The sequence below is a fragment of the Schistocerca americana genome, chromosome 7 (genome assembly GCF_021461395.2).
Source record: "Schistocerca americana isolate TAMUIC-IGC-003095 chromosome 7, iqSchAmer2.1, whole genome shotgun sequence".
NCBI lineage: Eukaryota > Metazoa > Arthropoda > Insecta > Orthoptera > Acrididae > Schistocerca > Schistocerca americana.
The window spans coordinates 270,558,013-270,575,497 of NC_060125.1; the positions used below are offsets into that span (position 1 = coordinate 270,558,013).

At 43.0% G+C, this 17,485-nt stretch overlaps 1 protein-coding gene across 1 annotated transcript in view; it reads left to right on the forward strand.

Annotated features, from left to right (window-relative positions):
* Window positions 1–13,629, forward strand: part of LOC124622474 (myrosinase 1-like) — a 36,948-nt gene extending 23,319 nt beyond the window's left edge. Inside the window, exons 8-11 of the mRNA XM_047148182.1 lie at window positions 3,924–4,039; window positions 7,077–7,211; window positions 7,288–7,394; window positions 13,336–13,629. Coding sequence (XP_047004138.1) covers window positions 3,924–4,039; window positions 7,077–7,211; window positions 7,288–7,394; window positions 13,336–13,462 — 485 coding nt within the window. The 3' untranslated portion in view covers window positions 13,463–13,629. The remainder of the gene's footprint in view (window positions 1–3,923; window positions 4,040–7,076; window positions 7,212–7,287; window positions 7,395–13,335) is intronic.
* Window positions 13,630–17,485: the final 3,856 nt, after the last annotated feature.

Sequence of the window (17,485 nt, forward strand, 5' to 3'; positions counted from 1 at the left end):
AAACTATTTTCACGACCTGACTTTTTTCAAAATGGTGATTAAAGCTTTATGATCACCCCATGTGTGTGACGAAAGTACATACATCAAAAAAAGTTTTCCATCACCTCAGTTCCAAGAGTTCAGGAACCTGTTCGGGCTATTGGAAAAGAGATCAGTATAAACATCATTTCCGCCATTTTTATTGATCATGAAAACCACACATTGCATGTTGTACCAACTTAGAGCGAGACCTTCAGAGGTGGCGGTCCAGACTGCTATATACAGGTACCTCTAATACCCAGTAGCACGTCCACTTGCATTGATGCATGCCTGTATTCGTCGTGGTATACTATACACGAGTTCTTCAAGGCACTGTTGATCCAGATTGTCCCACAACTCAACGGTGACTCGGCGTATATCCCTTAGAGTGGTTAGTGGGTCACGTCGTCCATGAACAGCCCTTTTCAAGTTATCCTAAGCATGTTCGATAGGTTTCATGTCTGGAGAACATGCTGGCCACTCTAATTTAGCGATTTTATTATCCTGACGGAAACAGTACAGAAAATGTGCACAACGGAGGCGCGAATTGTCGTCCATCGAAACGAGTGCCTCGTCAATATGCTGCCGATATGGTTGCACTGTCGGTCGGAGGATGGCATTCACGTATCGTACAGCCGTTACGGCGCCTTCCATGACCACCAGCGGCGTACGTCGGCCCCATATAATGCCACCCCAAAACAGCAGGGAACGTCCACCTTGCCGCACTCGCTGGACAGTGCATCTAAGGCTTTCAGCCTGACCGGGTTGCCTACAAACACGTCTCCGACGATTGTGTGGTTGAAGGCATATGCGACACTCATCGGTGAAGAGAACGTGGTGCAAATGCTCAGCGGTCCATTCGGCATGTTGTTGGGCCCATCTGTACCGCGCTGCATGATGTCGTGTTTGCCATGGACGTCGGGAGTGAAGTTGCGCTTCATGGAGCCTATGGAGCACAGTTGTAACACTATGTCCTGTGGCTGCACGAAAAGCATTATTCAACATGGTGGCGCGGCTGTCAGGGTTCCTCCGAGTTATAATCCGTAGGCGGTGTCATCCACTGCAGTAGTAGCCGTTGGGTGGCATGAGCGAGGCATGCCATCGACAGTTCGTGTCTCTCTGCATCCCCTCCATGTCCGAACAACATCGCTTTGGTTCACTCCGAGACGCCTGGGCACTTCCCTTGTTGTGAGTCCTTCCTGGCACGAAGTAACAAGGCGGATGCTGTCGAATCGCGGCATTGACTGTCTAGGCATGGTTGAACTACAGACTACACGAGTCGTGCACCTCCTTCCTGGTGTAATGGCTGGAACTGATCGGCTGTCGGACCCGCCTCCGTCTAATACGCGCGGCTTGTGCATGGTTGTTTACATCCTTTTGCGGGTTTAGTGACGTCTCTGAACAGTCAAAGGGACTGTGTCTGTGATACAATATCCACAGTCAACGTCTGTCTTCTGGATTTCTGGGAACTGGGGTGATGCAAAACTTTTTTTGGTGAGTGTATCGTGCCACACCATTTGAAATCTTCCGTGTTACTTTCGCCTACGCAGCCAAGAATGCAAGACAAGGAGTACATGTAACGATTGTCATTGTTAAAGGAACATTAACTGTTCAAGTGGATGAAGACACCGGAATAAATATTGTAAGTTACACTTTAACAGGAAATTGTGCACTGTGTAACAGGTAATGCGGGAAGAGCAGCTTCGCCCTTTCAATTACAGAAAGCGCCGTGTTTTTCCCTCGTGAATTCGGATCTCTCTAAGACTGATTTACATTGAACAGGTGGGCATGTATAGTCAGTGACTGGTTGATAGGTCAGTATCAGCCTCCTTTCCGATTAACTGTAGCAGCGTACACTGAATGTCTGCGAGACTTACTACTTCATACTACTTTTTTAGTATTTGGTGATATATACCATTTAAACTCCGTTCCGTATGCCCTTGTGTACCATCCTTGAAAGTATGCATCATTGTCATCAAGGGGGGAACCAATACAGAACATTTTCACAGCACTGTGGAAGCAGCCGTACAAAAGTGTTTTGAGGGGCTATATGGTCTCGGTACACGATGTGGTACTCACGTTAGCATGTGAGTGGCGACGATGAAATTAAGTGAAGGTGGTATTAAAAGTGCTTGTTTTCCACAAGTGGTAATAGCTTCAAATCAAACATATTTTATACTGGCATGACGATAATCTGAAGAGGAAACAAGACCTACTGCATCGTTGTTCCGAGAAAATGAAGTGAACTATGTGCGAAGTATGGATTTCCCAAAGCCTCAACCAAAACTCCTTTAGAATGAACTATTGTATTCATTGTGCTGCACGTTTGCTTGCTTACATCCCCACAACAACTTTCCACCTTTCGCAATGAGGAACGGAAACAAATTCCACAGTCAGTGCATTCGAACATAAAATTGGAAATTTGTGGTAAGGTCTTACGGGACCAAAGTGCAGAGGTCATCGGTCCCTAAGCCTACGAACTACAAAATTTAACCTAAACTAACTTACACTATCGACAACACACACACCCATGCCCGAGGGAGGACTAGAGCCTCCGACGGGGGTAGCCGCACGGACTGTGACAATGGTCCCAAGACCGCGGGTACCCCGCGCGTCTTTCGAACGTAGTTGAAAGTATAGCTGAGCAGCGCGTTACCTTACACACAACTTCAGCCTTCAGAAGTAATGGAAGTTACTGTAAAGAAACTACAGTGATGTAAAATTCCAAAAAGATTCCGGGTAACATTGATCATCACTGATTTATTTTAGCTGTTGTTTAGAACAACAAATACTGAAAAAAAAATATTTGGACCCAAAATCGAAGATGGTATGCGGATGCGCAACAGCTCACATGAAACCACTTGAGTGAGAGGTCACAAAAGGTCAATGATATTTACGGCATTCGACTCCCCACATACTGTCTACCATACTACAACCACTGGCTGCAATGACGACAGGGGGCGGGAGTGGAGGTATCCAATGGTGAGCACAGCATAAGGCTATGGAGCATAGTTGAAATTAGTCGGCCGGCCGGAGTGGCCGAGTGGTTCTAGGCGCTACAGTCTGGAGCTGCGCGACCGCTACGGTCGCAGGTTCGAATCCTGCCTCGGGCATGGATGTGTGTGATGTCCTTAGGTTAGTTAGGTTTAAGTAGTTATAAGTTGCGCGGAACTGATGACCTCCGAAGTTAAGTCCGATAGTACTCAGAGCCATTTGATTTATTTTGTATGTCGTGATGTTCGATCTTCTTGCAACACATAACGACTGACAGTTGCAACATAGGTGTTCTGTACCATTTCATGCATGTTGTTCATCAAGCGTTTATTCTAATATAGGAAATGGTTCATATATGTTAGAGCCGAAAGACACATTTGGATTTTTGCTAGATTTTTTTTTAATTGGTAGTTTTCAATATTTTGATCGTACACTCTTTTAAAAACATGGAAAATGCAAATATTGTCTGTAACTATGTCTGTTTTCTAAACCCATTGGTTATAGGTGGAGAGAAGTATTCGCTAATCTAATATATATTGATGATACACGATTTCAGTGGTTAAATATAAGATAAGTCATTGGTGACGAAACTGTGAAGTAGACAAAACGTGTACTCAGATAGGAGCCTTCAGCGCGAAGTGAACTACCATTTGCAGTCTTCGAGTCTATCTAAGAGAAAGACTGAAAAATTAAAATCGGCACTGGTTACTCCATGATGTATCTGTTTTCATAATACACACCCACGGAAATGATTATTCGTATTCAGTTTTCACATAATTGTCGTTAGACAATGGAAACATCCGTTACTTGAGTGAGTCTCAAAGAAAACCTTACAAATTTGTTCGTAAGGCTGGACCTTTCGTCTCGGTTTATCAGTTAACTGAAATCAGGTGAAACATACTTTGTTACAGGTTCGGCAGACTTCTTTGGGATGAATCACTACAACACGACTTTCGTGACGCCAGGTCTCACAGGCGAATCACCCTCCAAAACGCGGGACACCGCTGTAATTACATCGGATCCTGTGGTAAGCTGAAAGTACAGTTTGTACAAAGGTGCAAGTGACTACAATGCATTAGTGAAAAGATATCTGACGGCACCAAAGCGTTCACAAATTGGCGATCTCAAAGACAAGAAAATGGTGACAGCGCATTTGCTAATTCTAACGCCTCCAGCCAGCCAGGGCATGAAGTTTTTGCTTTGAAACATTGCTTGTCGTGGATTGTAAAGTGGAAGAGAAAATGTCTCAATACCGGATGCTTCAGTTTAATTCTCAATAATCAAAAGCTATTTTTTCAATAGAAAGTATTCTCTGTTTCGGTACAGACTTTCATATCTTGGTTTCATCGAGAATTTCTTTCCGAACATACTATAATAAACGGTACGCAGCACGTGATATAGAGTCAGTCTCAACATTGTTTGATTGTTTTGTGAATCTGTGCAGTATGTAAAAATTTAATTGCAGTTAGCAGTTTTCAAGCTTTTGGGAAAAATTAAATTATTGTTTTTGTTACTAATATTATTATTATTATTATTGTTATTATTATCTGAAAGATAGATTGCAAGACTTTTTAGGTTTGTGTGTGTCATCCTTGTTCAGTACGTACGTTCCACAAATGATTTATTTGACAATAAGTTCATTTGTTAACTTGATTAAGAAAATGCATATTTATAAGTTGTCTTTTTCCTTCCTCGTCTTCTTTTTCACGCAGTCGCAGTTTTACAAGTTATGTATATTAATACCGACTTTTACGATTGTAATGAATGTCTTATTTCGACTAAACATGACTTACTGCAGCCACAAAAGATGGTACTAACGTACTTTATTTGCAAACGTGTAAGTAATGACCGCTGATTCACACACAGGGATGAATTAAACTGGGCATATACGTAGCTTCATGATGTTCTCAGAAGAGGCGGTGAGCTATAGTCGTTTTAGCATTAACTAATACGCTAGAAAGAATTAAGACTATCCCATATATAAAATAGACTCATAACAGAGAACTAAAAACTCAAAAGAAGAGGAATAATTAGCATTACTGAAAGTTAAAAAAGCATTCATGTACTGTTATTATGTAAATAAAGTATGTTTTAAAACATCTATGTTTGGGCAGTGGCGAATGATCCCATTTTTTTCGTAAATCGATCGAGTTGAGCGGTCTCTGACATTCCACCCCTTGAGTTACTCACACTTAATAATCTATCCAGATACAAGCCGATGTAAAGAACTGTTTATAAATCAGTACAATGTTTAAAAAAGTAAATAATTAACGAATTAGTTGAGGGAGCTATTCACTAAATTGAAGCACATGTGTAGGAAGGTTTTAAATACGAGAATATACGTTATTTTGTAATAATATATTCAGTGGCTGCATATTAATATTAATTATTTTTGTTCAATATTTCGTAAATATCTCGTAAATCTGAAAGAATGTTAGACTAAATTATTAAATTGGAAACAAACTGTTTTACTAGCAATTTTTGTCACTATACAATAAATTCCACTGTACAATGTGTTATATCTAAAAGAATTATTTGAATATAGTAATTTTAACACGTAATTTGGCGCCAACCTCATTTTACAACTTACACTAATGTTTTCAGAAGCAGTATATCCTACGCACTCAATGAAACTGACAACTACGACAATGGAACGTTCAGTTCCAGTGGGCGTTAACTGTCTAGAAGCACAGTCTCACACAAATAAAAAGAGTCAGACAGCATATGTAAAAGAGCTAGTACCATATGAAAATAACTAGAAGATAGCAACAACTGTAGCTAATGAACTGAATGAAAATACAACAAATAACTCTGGAATAATGTAATATTATTATTTGGTTATTTAGTAACGCTTGTATAAAAGAGAGATGCATGTATAATAACAAAAAATTATAATCAATAAATGTAATACGAAACCTGGCAATATTGCAATCTGACGTACTATTACGGAAATTATAAATACACAAAAATAACGATTTTCGTCAACAAGAGGAAAGACGGTAGTCGTGTTGCTGCCAAGTTACGATAGCCTCTTAGATGGGTGTTAGTTCGACAAGCCAGCAACAATAATGTCTAAATTTTGTGCCCTTCTTCCGGTTAAATTATTTATTACGTACTCCACTAAGCGAAGGCGGGGGATGGAAATGGGAAAGAGCGAAACTTATAAGAAAGTTACCTGGAACGACCAATAATAGTGTCGCATTGATAGTCGCAGAAACAGTTTCAGTTTCTGAGGTTGCTAACACACGCGCGTACAGTAGCGCTCATACTGGAAGTAGGCGTCTCGAATGCTGGTTGAAGAAGCCATTATCTGAGCCAGTATTTGGCTACTATGAAGAAGAGAGGTGATGGTGTAAATTCCTGATCAGCAGTCATTGCGCCACTGTGGTGGATTAAATTCCAACTCACTTCGCAGTGCCTCTTGGAGTGAGGGAATGTCACATTGCTGACGGTAACCCATACGTCGGATGGGGAAGTTACGTTAGAGAGCCACATGTTAGTTTTGGAGACAAGCAGTGAACGCTGGTATCGTGTTTCAGCTTGACCTTTAGTTTTATCCGGAACAACCACCACTACGAAACAACTCATCGCTGTCGTACCCAGGACGCTTGATACATCACAACAGGCCAGGAGAAGGCAACGGCAGATCATCTGCGCCAGTGACTTATTCAGGACGTTAATATGGGATTCTCGGCTCTGCTCCCAAACCTCATTACCTTAGTAGAGGACTAACATTGCCTTGACATATCCATGTGCACATACGTACTATACAGTCTGGATATAGGAGGAATAGAGAAAAGAAAGGTGTTGTAATTACTACATTGTATTAATACTTTTAGGAAAGTGCCAAGAATTACTTCGATTTTAAAATGTGGACAGATTTTAGTGTTTTTTCTGTTCAAATAGAGGACTGGAATAATAGGACGGGCACAACATAGCCATATGACATTGTAACTAGTGCGGAAATAAAACTGCCAACAAACTGTATATTATATCTGAGCATCCATCTTCAATAAACAGCTGGAGATAAGAATAATTTCTGTAATAAGTATCTTAACTTTCAGCGCCTTCCTTGGGGACTACGGAAGCAGCTTAACTGGGTGGCCAATCAGTATCCAGGATATCCAATCATTATAACAGAGAACGGTCTCTCGAATTCTGGAGGACGGAATGATACTGACCGCATCGAATACTATACTGTAAGTAGTAATTTCCACACAGTTATAGTAACCATTTCATTACCTGCAACGTGCTTTATTGGTGTATCATTTCTAGGAATACCTCGGAGCTTTGCTAGAGGCGATATACACTGACGGTGTTCCGGTTATCGGATACACTGCGTGGAGTCTCATAGACACTCTCGAATGGGGCTATGGATTCACGTGAGTTATTGTAATACTATGGTGTGATAATTAAAATAATACTGATAAATCACGAATATATTTACTTATCAATAATCACTACGTAACTGTGTGAGCTTATTAAAACTTACTGTCAAGCTGATTATTCCAAAATTTTATACTACGCTTCGCTTCGTTAGTGGGAGTTGACAAGGCCTCCAAACAGAGAGAGAGAGAGAAACAGACAGACAGACAGAGAGGAAAGAGAACAACGGTGACATCTGCTCAGCAGGGTGGTTTAAAGTGCCATAAGTTGGTTCATTGACTAACTTGACTAACTTACCAGTCGAAGTACTTTGCCCGCCTCTACAAATATCTCTAGCAGTCCAAATAAAAACATTTGGAGTGTTAGGAAGAGTTATTGCAAAACAATAAAAGAACTATACAAATGACGGTTGGCCGATCTATTCAGAGATCCTCCTCTGGCAAGCAGTTTATTCCCCTTGAAGTGAGCCGCTACAATGACGTCCGAAACGTTGGTTGTCTAACTTTTTTAATGTTTCACCGAGGGGCTACCTAATACACAAATGGATTTCATTCAATCCTCCACCGGCCTTTGAAGCATACAAACTTTATTTCTCTGGCACTTTACAAAAAGTAACTCAATGAATGATCAACTGCGATGTATATCCCACCTAATCGATTAGAAGACTTCCTCAGCGTCTTTTTTTTCAAATAAACGTGTTGCAGTCGTTTCTTGTATAATCCTATTCTGTACCAGTCATAACATCTCATAATCTCAAAAATACTGAAGCCTTTCTGCGTGGAATGGATTTGACAAGTGGTTGCTAAGTTCCTGGATGTACGTAGACCGGATGATTATACACACGAAATGCATTTCCCGTTCATTACGGTCCGGTTTTTTGCGGCCGCGGAGGTGACACCAGATAGCGTCCCAGATGTGTTCCATCGGGTTCACAAGAGTCGAATTTGTGATCCAAGTCATTAACGCCAGTTCACTTACAAAATCACTGCAGCTTGATTCTGGCCTTGTGACATGGGCACTCATCTTGCTGGAAGATTCCATCGTCAGAGGAGACTTCAGGCATCAAGAAATACAGGTGGCCTTCAGGTCGTCCACTTCTGTCATGGTGCTTTCGGTCGCTACCACAGGTTCCTTGAAAGCCTATATGATTATACCCCCTATCATAATTGAGCAACCACTGTCCTGCATATGGCGTGGTGGATGTCTCGATGAGCTGTTTCCTTGTAAGGCGTTGTAGCCACATGTGACCATCGACATGGTGTAACACGAAAAGTCATTAATCCGGTTGGGTGCCACGTTCATAATCAGCCGCCACCTTTACTGGCTTACAGAGGAGCGTTTTGTCTATGCTCTAGAGTCATGGGTGTCCAACACCTTGTCGAGAGCTCGCTGTTTCACACTCTTAAGCAATCTTCAATAATTGATCGTTACAGTACTAAGCGAATAGGTGCCCAGATATTCGTTCGCAGCTTCAGGATCCTAGTACTCTTGCCCATGTCAAAGCTGCTTATGTCAGCGAATTTCCCCGTTTGCATTATGTGTCGTTTCTGGAACGACTCCACATTTATACTCGCAGAGGGCAGCTGGAGTATTGTTTTCGCCCATCTGCGAGTAACCAGATTTTGACTATCACATTCTCCTCCAGTTTCGCCTCCCTCAGTTACGAAACTGACTAATTCTGATTTCCGTCGAGACATCCATATGTAGATTCCAGTAGCTACCTTAACGTGTCCTAATCTAGTGCCGGGATGGTTACTTTCAGAAGGTCACGACCAGTTTCCTTCCCAAACTTCCACAGTCGCAGCTTGTTCTCCATTTGTAATGACCTAGTCATCAATATAACTTTGAATAATTATCCTCTTTTTTTACCAACTATGTACGATTTATGTTCAACTCACACACTGTTTACTGAAGGCGAGATATTGTACAGTATATCCACTGAATAACACTACTTTTGAAATACCTTAATTTTCTTATTTTTTGGTTTTACTACCGTTTAGCTTTCACTTTCTCCCAAAAACATGCGTTCCAGGAATCTTTCCCTACATTCTATATCCACGTTTTGACTACGACTGTTCACTTTTGGCAAAAAAGCTTCAATCAGTGGTGTCAGGATACTCTTTGTCTTCATTGACCCGTCTGCATTACGATATCTGGCTTCGCTGATCCGTGGATAGCGTTCATTACATCTACTATCTTTTCATCAGTTGCAATATTTTAATCACGTGAGCTAAGCGTGTCCTCTCTACCATTTTTACTGCTGCTCACCAAAAAATAATACAGGCTAAGAAACTGAATTTCCCTGTCCTTTGATGTTCGATCTTTCTTTTTCACTTTCTTATATGCTCGTTTGACATAGGAAAGTGGATATTAACGGAGAGAACGTATTACACATGTAGAATTAGACTTGTGAATTCTTAAAATTAGAAATCAATATCATTTGTATTATTAGAGCAGCGCCCCCTAACAAGTGTCGTGCTAAATCATCCGAACACTCTCATCATATGCTGCAACACCACTTTTGCCTCACAAAAACACTGGTAATTGCAGATGTTAGAGAATTTCAAGTACTGTATGTCTTAAATGCTTCTTCCATTTACGCTAAGAGGTTATTTCCGTGACTGTCGTCGTGTTATTAGACCCAAAAATCTACGTCAGTGTCCTCGTGTCTGGATCAATACGAACGTCGTACGTCCCACATTGATTTCTGCAGTTATTTCGCATTCTTTTGGTTGGTTGTTAGTACTGGCAGCTCTACGCAAACGTCGCTGCTCTCTGTATTTAAGTGCAGGCCCTCGGCTACTGTGTTGTCCATAGTGAGAGGTAATGCCTCATATTTAATATTCTGGGTACACTCTTGACACCGTAAAACTCGGAATGTCGAATTCCCTGACAATTTCCTAAATGGAATGTCCTAAGCGACTAGCTCCAACTACCATTCCGCGTTCAAAGTCTGATAATTCCCGTCGTGTGGCTATCGGAAGCCTTTTCACATGAATCGACTGAGTACAAATGACAACTCCTCCAATCCACTGTTCTTTTATACCTTGAGCACGCTACACTACCGCCAACTGTAAACAGAGTGTTCGGAATTCCCGTTACATACTTCTAGGACTTATAAAAGGGAATGAGAGCATAATAATTTGAATCGAAACCCATGTCCGGAAAAGTGCCGTTTCGTGCAACAGCAGTTTGAAAACATGCAACAAGGTAGTCATGGTATTTCTTGGTTACGTCGGATCGGCGGATGTTATCTGACGTCTGTCCTATATCTCTGAGCTGGCTCGAGCCTCGCTCAAGTGTTAGATCAACATCCCAGAGCATACGTTTGCGGAGTACACCGACATGACCCTTCTGAATGGTCAAGCTCACGGCAGTTGAAATGGTTCAAATGGCTCTGAGCACTATGGGACTTAACTGCTGAGGTCATCAGTCCCCTAGAACTTAGAAGTACTTAAACCTAACTAACCTAAGGACATCACACACAACCACGCCCGTGGCAGGATTCGAACCTGCAACCGTAGCGGTCGCGCGGTTCCAGACTGTAGCGCCTAGAATCGCTCGGCCACCGCGGCTGGCTCGGCAGTTGAAGAGCTGCTTGTCTTCTTTATCAGGATCGTTTTCTAAAACGTCCGACTCCATCGCACATCCTTTTCTCCCTGATTAAGCAACACAGAGAGGGTACCTTCACCGTCAGCAAGCGTGACTGTGGCGCTCCAAGGAGACACCACACACAATGGCTGGAAGAATCTATAATACATCACGTTGAAGAGAACACGTCAACGAGTGCACGAGCGGTTTATTTGGCTATTAATGAGTGGAACTGTAAAATAAAGTGATGTACTGGGTCGCGTTTAATCAGTTAATTATGAATGTGGTCATATTACAAACATGTTTTGAAAACGTTTTAGCACGGAAACAGTACGTTTACGGACACTGGTTTTACTTAAAAATGTTATCTATTAACTACCCTCTACAAGCTCTGGAAGTGTCTAAAGGGAAATTCCAAACTCTCTATGTATTCAAATTGCTATCCCATGACAACAGTCACCTCATTGTACATGTTAAGTCTGTGATAGCATCAGTGGTTAGACTAATTCTGTCCACTTAACCCCAAATCCACGCAACCAAGACATTACATTCAGACAAATTTCCATATATACTTTGCGTGGCAATCTGGGATTCTGTGTGAAGAAATACGGGCTGATGGTAAATAAAACGGACAAACTGCAGGACGGATTCTTGACCTGAAACAGAGGAAAAAAGTTCATATGAACATGTGTCAGCAAGTGCATCGTCACCATAGCGGATGGCGCTGAGGAATGAAAGTTCCTATACCTGCTCCATATGTATTGCAGGCTATGTGTTTGATGCTGCCTACTGTAAGCAGCCGCATGGTCCTATATATTAGCTACAGGAACAAGCCGAGATTGTGTATGTGTACGGCAAAGTAGGTGAAAACGGTCGAGATGGAGCACGGCTATACCAAAACAAGTACCCTCACACATACAAAACTCATCACACAACATTTCAAGCTCTTTTTAGGCGTTTGTGTGATCACGGGTCATTTCAGGCAGATGAGCGTTCTGGGAGACGGAGGACTGTGCATACACCAGATTTGGAGGACCGGATTCTGCAGGGTATTGACACGAACCCTAACACAAACTCTAGGCGTATGTCTAGACAACGTTGTGTAAGTCAAAGTAAGATTATGTGTACCCTCCGTGACAACCGCTAATATCCCTATCATATGCAACGCGTGCAAGGATTACAACCAGCAGATTTCGCTCAATGGGAAGGATTTTATCTATGGTTTTCGTACAAGGCCATCACAATTATGGGATTTCTGTCATTAGTCCTCTTCACCGACGAAGCAACCTTACCAGAACTGGCATCATCAGTCTGTGTAATCGTCATCTATCGGCTACAGAAAATTCTCGGGAAATGCATGAGGCATCTGATCAGCACCGGATCAGCACCAGTGTGTGCGCAGGGATCCTTGGCGACCACATACTTGGACCGATTATTATTCCACGACGCCTCGACGGAGGACGTATCTGGACTTCCTGCGGATTACTCTGCTTGGGCTTGAGATGTGCCTTTGACAATATGGCAGGTTATATAGTTTCTACATGACAAGACCACCCCAATTCGCTGACACCTTAACCACACCTTCCCCAGGCGTCGTATGGAACGTGAAGACCCTGTAGGACGGCCTGCTACATCACCAGACTTAAACTCCCTGGATTTTTACCTCCGGGTGTATTTGAAAAGCTTTGTGTGTGCTGAACCAGTTTCTGATGTGCAGATCCTTCAACAGCATGTTTGTATCGCCTGTGACGGTATTCGGAGAGAGCCTGGAACGTGCGAAACAGTGCGGCAGTCTATGATGCAACATGTGAACGCGTGCATTGCATAACATGGAGCCGACTTTGAACATCTGTCAGCATGTGGATGCGATGCTGCTTTACACTGTGTTTCGGGACGATTGGTTGTTGCATGCACACCGTCCATTGCCGGACACATGTTTATAGGATCTTTTTTTCCCCATTTCCATCCAGGAAACGGTTCCTGCAGTCTGTCGACTTATCCTATATATACTAGTGGAAATCCGTTCAGTAATCTACCCGTATTTGTGAGATAAGAAATTTGAAACCCAAAACTTGATAAGATGAATCGTAATCTGTCGTTACGAGCTACTTCTGTCTAATGGCTGAATATGTGGATTACCGAAAAGCAAATCCAAGGATGACACAAAATCGAATTATATTCGCAGTTACTGTCTAGCTCAGTATAGCATAACCACTTCTAGTAACTGCTACTTTGTCATATAGTAACTTTCTCATCCTACATAAATGATAGTTTCATTTTTTATACCAAAGCATCGCTGTATCATCTGATTTCAATGAATAAACTCATCCATATTTCTCTACACAGGGTTACGTACGGGCTATGCGAGGTGGACAGAAGCAGTCCAAACATGACGAGGACACCCAAGGAGTCGGCTGCCTTCATGTCAGAAGTGTTCCGCACCAAGGAGCTGCCCAGCCAGTACAACCTGTAGCAGGTAGCGCGGTCACCACACGAGCCATATTGTAGTATGTCAACGTAGTGTTTAATTACATCAGTTACCAATCACAATGCAGTTACATGTAGCAATGGATGTGAATGTGGACACGTCCACATGCTTCATATGTAAACAAGTTTCTGACAATAAACGTTGTACTTTGACATCATCGTTCTCTTAACTTCAGAAGGTACAGAAGCAAGTAGTGCTCTCATAGTCTCACTTGATGCACAAAATAAGAAAAATGGGTGTTAACATCATACTCGTCGCAAGACTGGTGACGTAAACAATATCCATACACATACTATAGTCTGCACCAAGGATTTTACAAAAATCGAAATATATACGAAAATGTAGGTTATTTCTTTTTTTAAGAGAAAAGGGAAAGAAGGAAGAGTTGCAGCCCTGAGAGGACGGTCACAACTATTGTTCAACATAGCAGTCGATAGGGTCATCAGAACTTCGGAGAAAGATATACCTGGAATAAATACGGGAACAAAAGGCAAACAAATCAATATTAAGTGCCGGGCTCTTGCTGAAGACCTAGCAGTAACTACCCGGACTTACGACGATGCCACCCACGCCACCAAGAACCTTCATAAAACCGCCATCGAGCACGGAATATAGATCCCTTACAAAAATACACAATACACAGACTCCAAGAGCGCAAACTTGGCATCACTTGCAACCAATTATCACAATATCACACAAACAAAAAACACTTGAAATACCTAGGTGAACTTATTTCAAACACTAAAACCAAACGATTACCTAGCAAACGGCATGCAGAAAAACTGCTTCCAATCAAAACAATTATCTGGAATATGTACGATAAGAAATCACTGTCTATCTAAGCCAAACTTTTTGTCACTACAGTACAGTTGTCCTTACTGAAGCACTCACCCCAAAAAAGATGTCCTTATTAACAACCAACGTCTAAGACATCGGGTAAACAGAAAGACAAATATTGAGAGAAATATTTGGGCGCACAATTCAAGATCGTTTCCGGATGCATAACAGCTCATAAGAAACCCCTTGACTATGAGGTCGCAAAAGGTCAGTGATGTTTAAGGCATTCGACACCCCACATACTGTGTACCATGGAACAACAATATTTGCTGCTAATGGCAACAGGGAGCGGAACTGGTGGTGTCAAATGGTGATCACAGCATTAGGCTATGGAGCGTAGTTGAACTGCTTAGCTGACGAATAGTTCACAATGGTCATACAGTACTAGTGGTGTTGATACAAACAGAACAATGGCAACGAAACACAAGGCAGTCATTTAAAATATCTATGACAGGTGCAAACGTTGCCACTGCACCATAAAGCAACTCAATGAATGTTACAGATTGAGAAAGAAGTGGCAGATGAAATATTAGTGTTTCTGAACTCGACAGTGCAGACAGTGTACATGAAGAGTACAATGATGAAGACACGTGCTTTCTAAGTGAAGGTGACATTACAACAGGTATCGAACCATGTCGTTTATCATCCATGTTGGACAGGGAGACAACATTCCCGTTATCAGTGAAATGCAGTAAACGTCAATCGTTTTCCTAGAAGGGGTATCAACATAGTGTTGCAGACACATGTAGTAAGCGTTGCTTCAAGCAGTGGAGAGTGGCAAACCAGAGGCAAGTCGGCGTGTGAGGCGTTGCGAAATAAGCACGCACAGATAGCCTTGCTGACAGCAGCAGTCTACCAACAGACTGACGCAAGGATGCACACAGACCGAGCGCCAAGCGAAGCCTGGAGAGTGCTGAGTAAGGGAAAGTGAGGCCAGCATGCTAAGTTACGCTGCAATATACTGCGGGAGTAATAACAAAAAGCTACCACTGAGGGTAAAAACGTCCTCCAGCCGGATATAAATAGTGGAGCGCAGGCAACAACAGACAGAAGCAGTTCGGATCTGAGGACGGACGTGGTCCGTCTCCGAATGTCCAATCTTGGTAGGTGACGAATGAGGAAGTCTGCTCCAGCTCGCAGGAGTCATCCGTTCACCGCCAGATATCAACTTCAGCCCTGGAGGTCGGGCCGAGTTCGGTCGGCACCGTGGCTGACTAACTACAACGAGAACTTCCAGCAGGACCGGCCATAGCGCGGTCTTGGTCACAGGCGCCGCCAGGGAGAGACACCCGGACTTCACAGCAACCTGGCCCCACGGCGCGCGGTCCATCCATGACGGGACCTCGCGGGCATCGCGACTGCCGGCTTCCCAGCCGCCAGTGCAGCGGGCGTCGGCAGCTGACCTCACGGCGACGAGTTCATCTCAACCACAGGGCACCCTGGCTTCAGCGGAGCACTAGTGGCCTTAGGCTTCCGAGTGCGATCAAGCGGCGCACGTTGCGTGCATTGTTGGAGAATCTACACAGCAGCAGCAAGACGGAGGGATCTGCAGGATTGGGCAGTGACGATGTGGAAGAAATTGTAAAGAAAGTTCAATAAGTAATTGTAAAACTCTACGTCGTCTCAGTCTTTGGTGCAGCCACTGCGTCTGCTGCTAACAAGTGGTGCAGAAGACGTAACAAGTGGTGTCAGGCGCACCCACGCCACGACTTTGACTAGCACCGTGCAGAGCAACCGAGAAACACCAAATAGGGTGAGTCCAGCAACTGACTTCTTTCTATGTTTTCTGTGTAGCTAGACATGTCGAGGGTAACGTTAAGGAATGTGAGAGTGTCGTTTGAAAGGCCTAGCAGTCCTGTATATTTATTGGAGTTTCGTAGGAATGATAGCCACGTTAACTTAGTACCATCTAAATATGTAGTGTGTGTATTGACAGGTCACCTCGTTCCTTGCGATAAATTTGTACCAAGCACTTGTGATGTGTGAGGCTTCTATGGTCATCTAACGGGACAATGTGGTAAGTCCAGATGGCTTGCCATTAGACGAGCTAGGAATTACCATGCGTCTGGGTAATTCAATTTTATTTTTGTGAGGTGAGGTATACCACACACAAAATGCCAGAGACACGTGGAACCGGGACAAGCTACGCCGTAATCGCATTGACAGAGCAAGTTAAGAAACTGATTGAAGAAAATAAGTGCAAAAGCAGCACAAGCAGAGGATGGAGCAACAATTGTTGCAAAATACTCAATCAGGCTCGGGAAGCGATAGTGTAGAATGCAAGGGTACTCTTTTTTCCGGTGTGGCAGATTGTTCAGCGGCTAATTTGAAACCTTCCGTCTCGGGTAAAACAACAGAGGATGTGAATGTTTTCATTGGTGACGTACGTAGTACGGCTAGACTGTGTGGCTGGTCGTATAAAATGTGTTTGCAAATGGCGAGGTTACGGTTAGAAGGTGATGCCAAGACTTTTGTGGCATACCACGAAGGGTTAAAGGATGCTACTACGTTCACAGAGTTGTCTGAGGGATTATTGCAAAGGTTTAGGAAACAAAACAGAGCCAGGTTTTTTAGAGAAAAATTGGGGAGGATGACGCAAAAAACGGGTGAAACGGTAGAAAAATTGTCAGACAAAATAGGAAAACGAATGCGCACGCGTATGAGTTAACGCAAGAGGCGAGTGCAAATGAAGTTCTATTGATAGAACCAGAGAATAGAGTTTAAGACCCATTTTTGCGAGGGGTCTCGCCGGACTTTTAGGGATGGAAAATCCAAGTGACTTAGCAGCAGCATTGACCGTAGCTACAGATTTGCAGGAAGTGGATAGCGCCACTAGAAGTCGCAAGGACAAGAAAATTTTTTCGCCTTCCGAAGAGTGTTACCGTTGTGTGAAGCAAGGTCGTATTAAGGGACAATGTCGTGAACCGCAGTGTTTCAATTGTCAGAAAATAGGACATAAGGCATGGCAGTGTAAAGCAAAGAAACGGGTTAATGATACAGCAGCTAAAAAACTGTTAAACGATGAAGGGAGTGTTCCTGCCGTCTGGAGGCATTCCCAGTAAAAAGAGGTACTCAGAGAGTGCACGAGCCGACCGAAGTGGCCGCGCGGTTCTAGGCGCTACAGTCTGCAACCGAGCGACCGCTGCGGTCGCAGGTTCGAATCGTGACTCG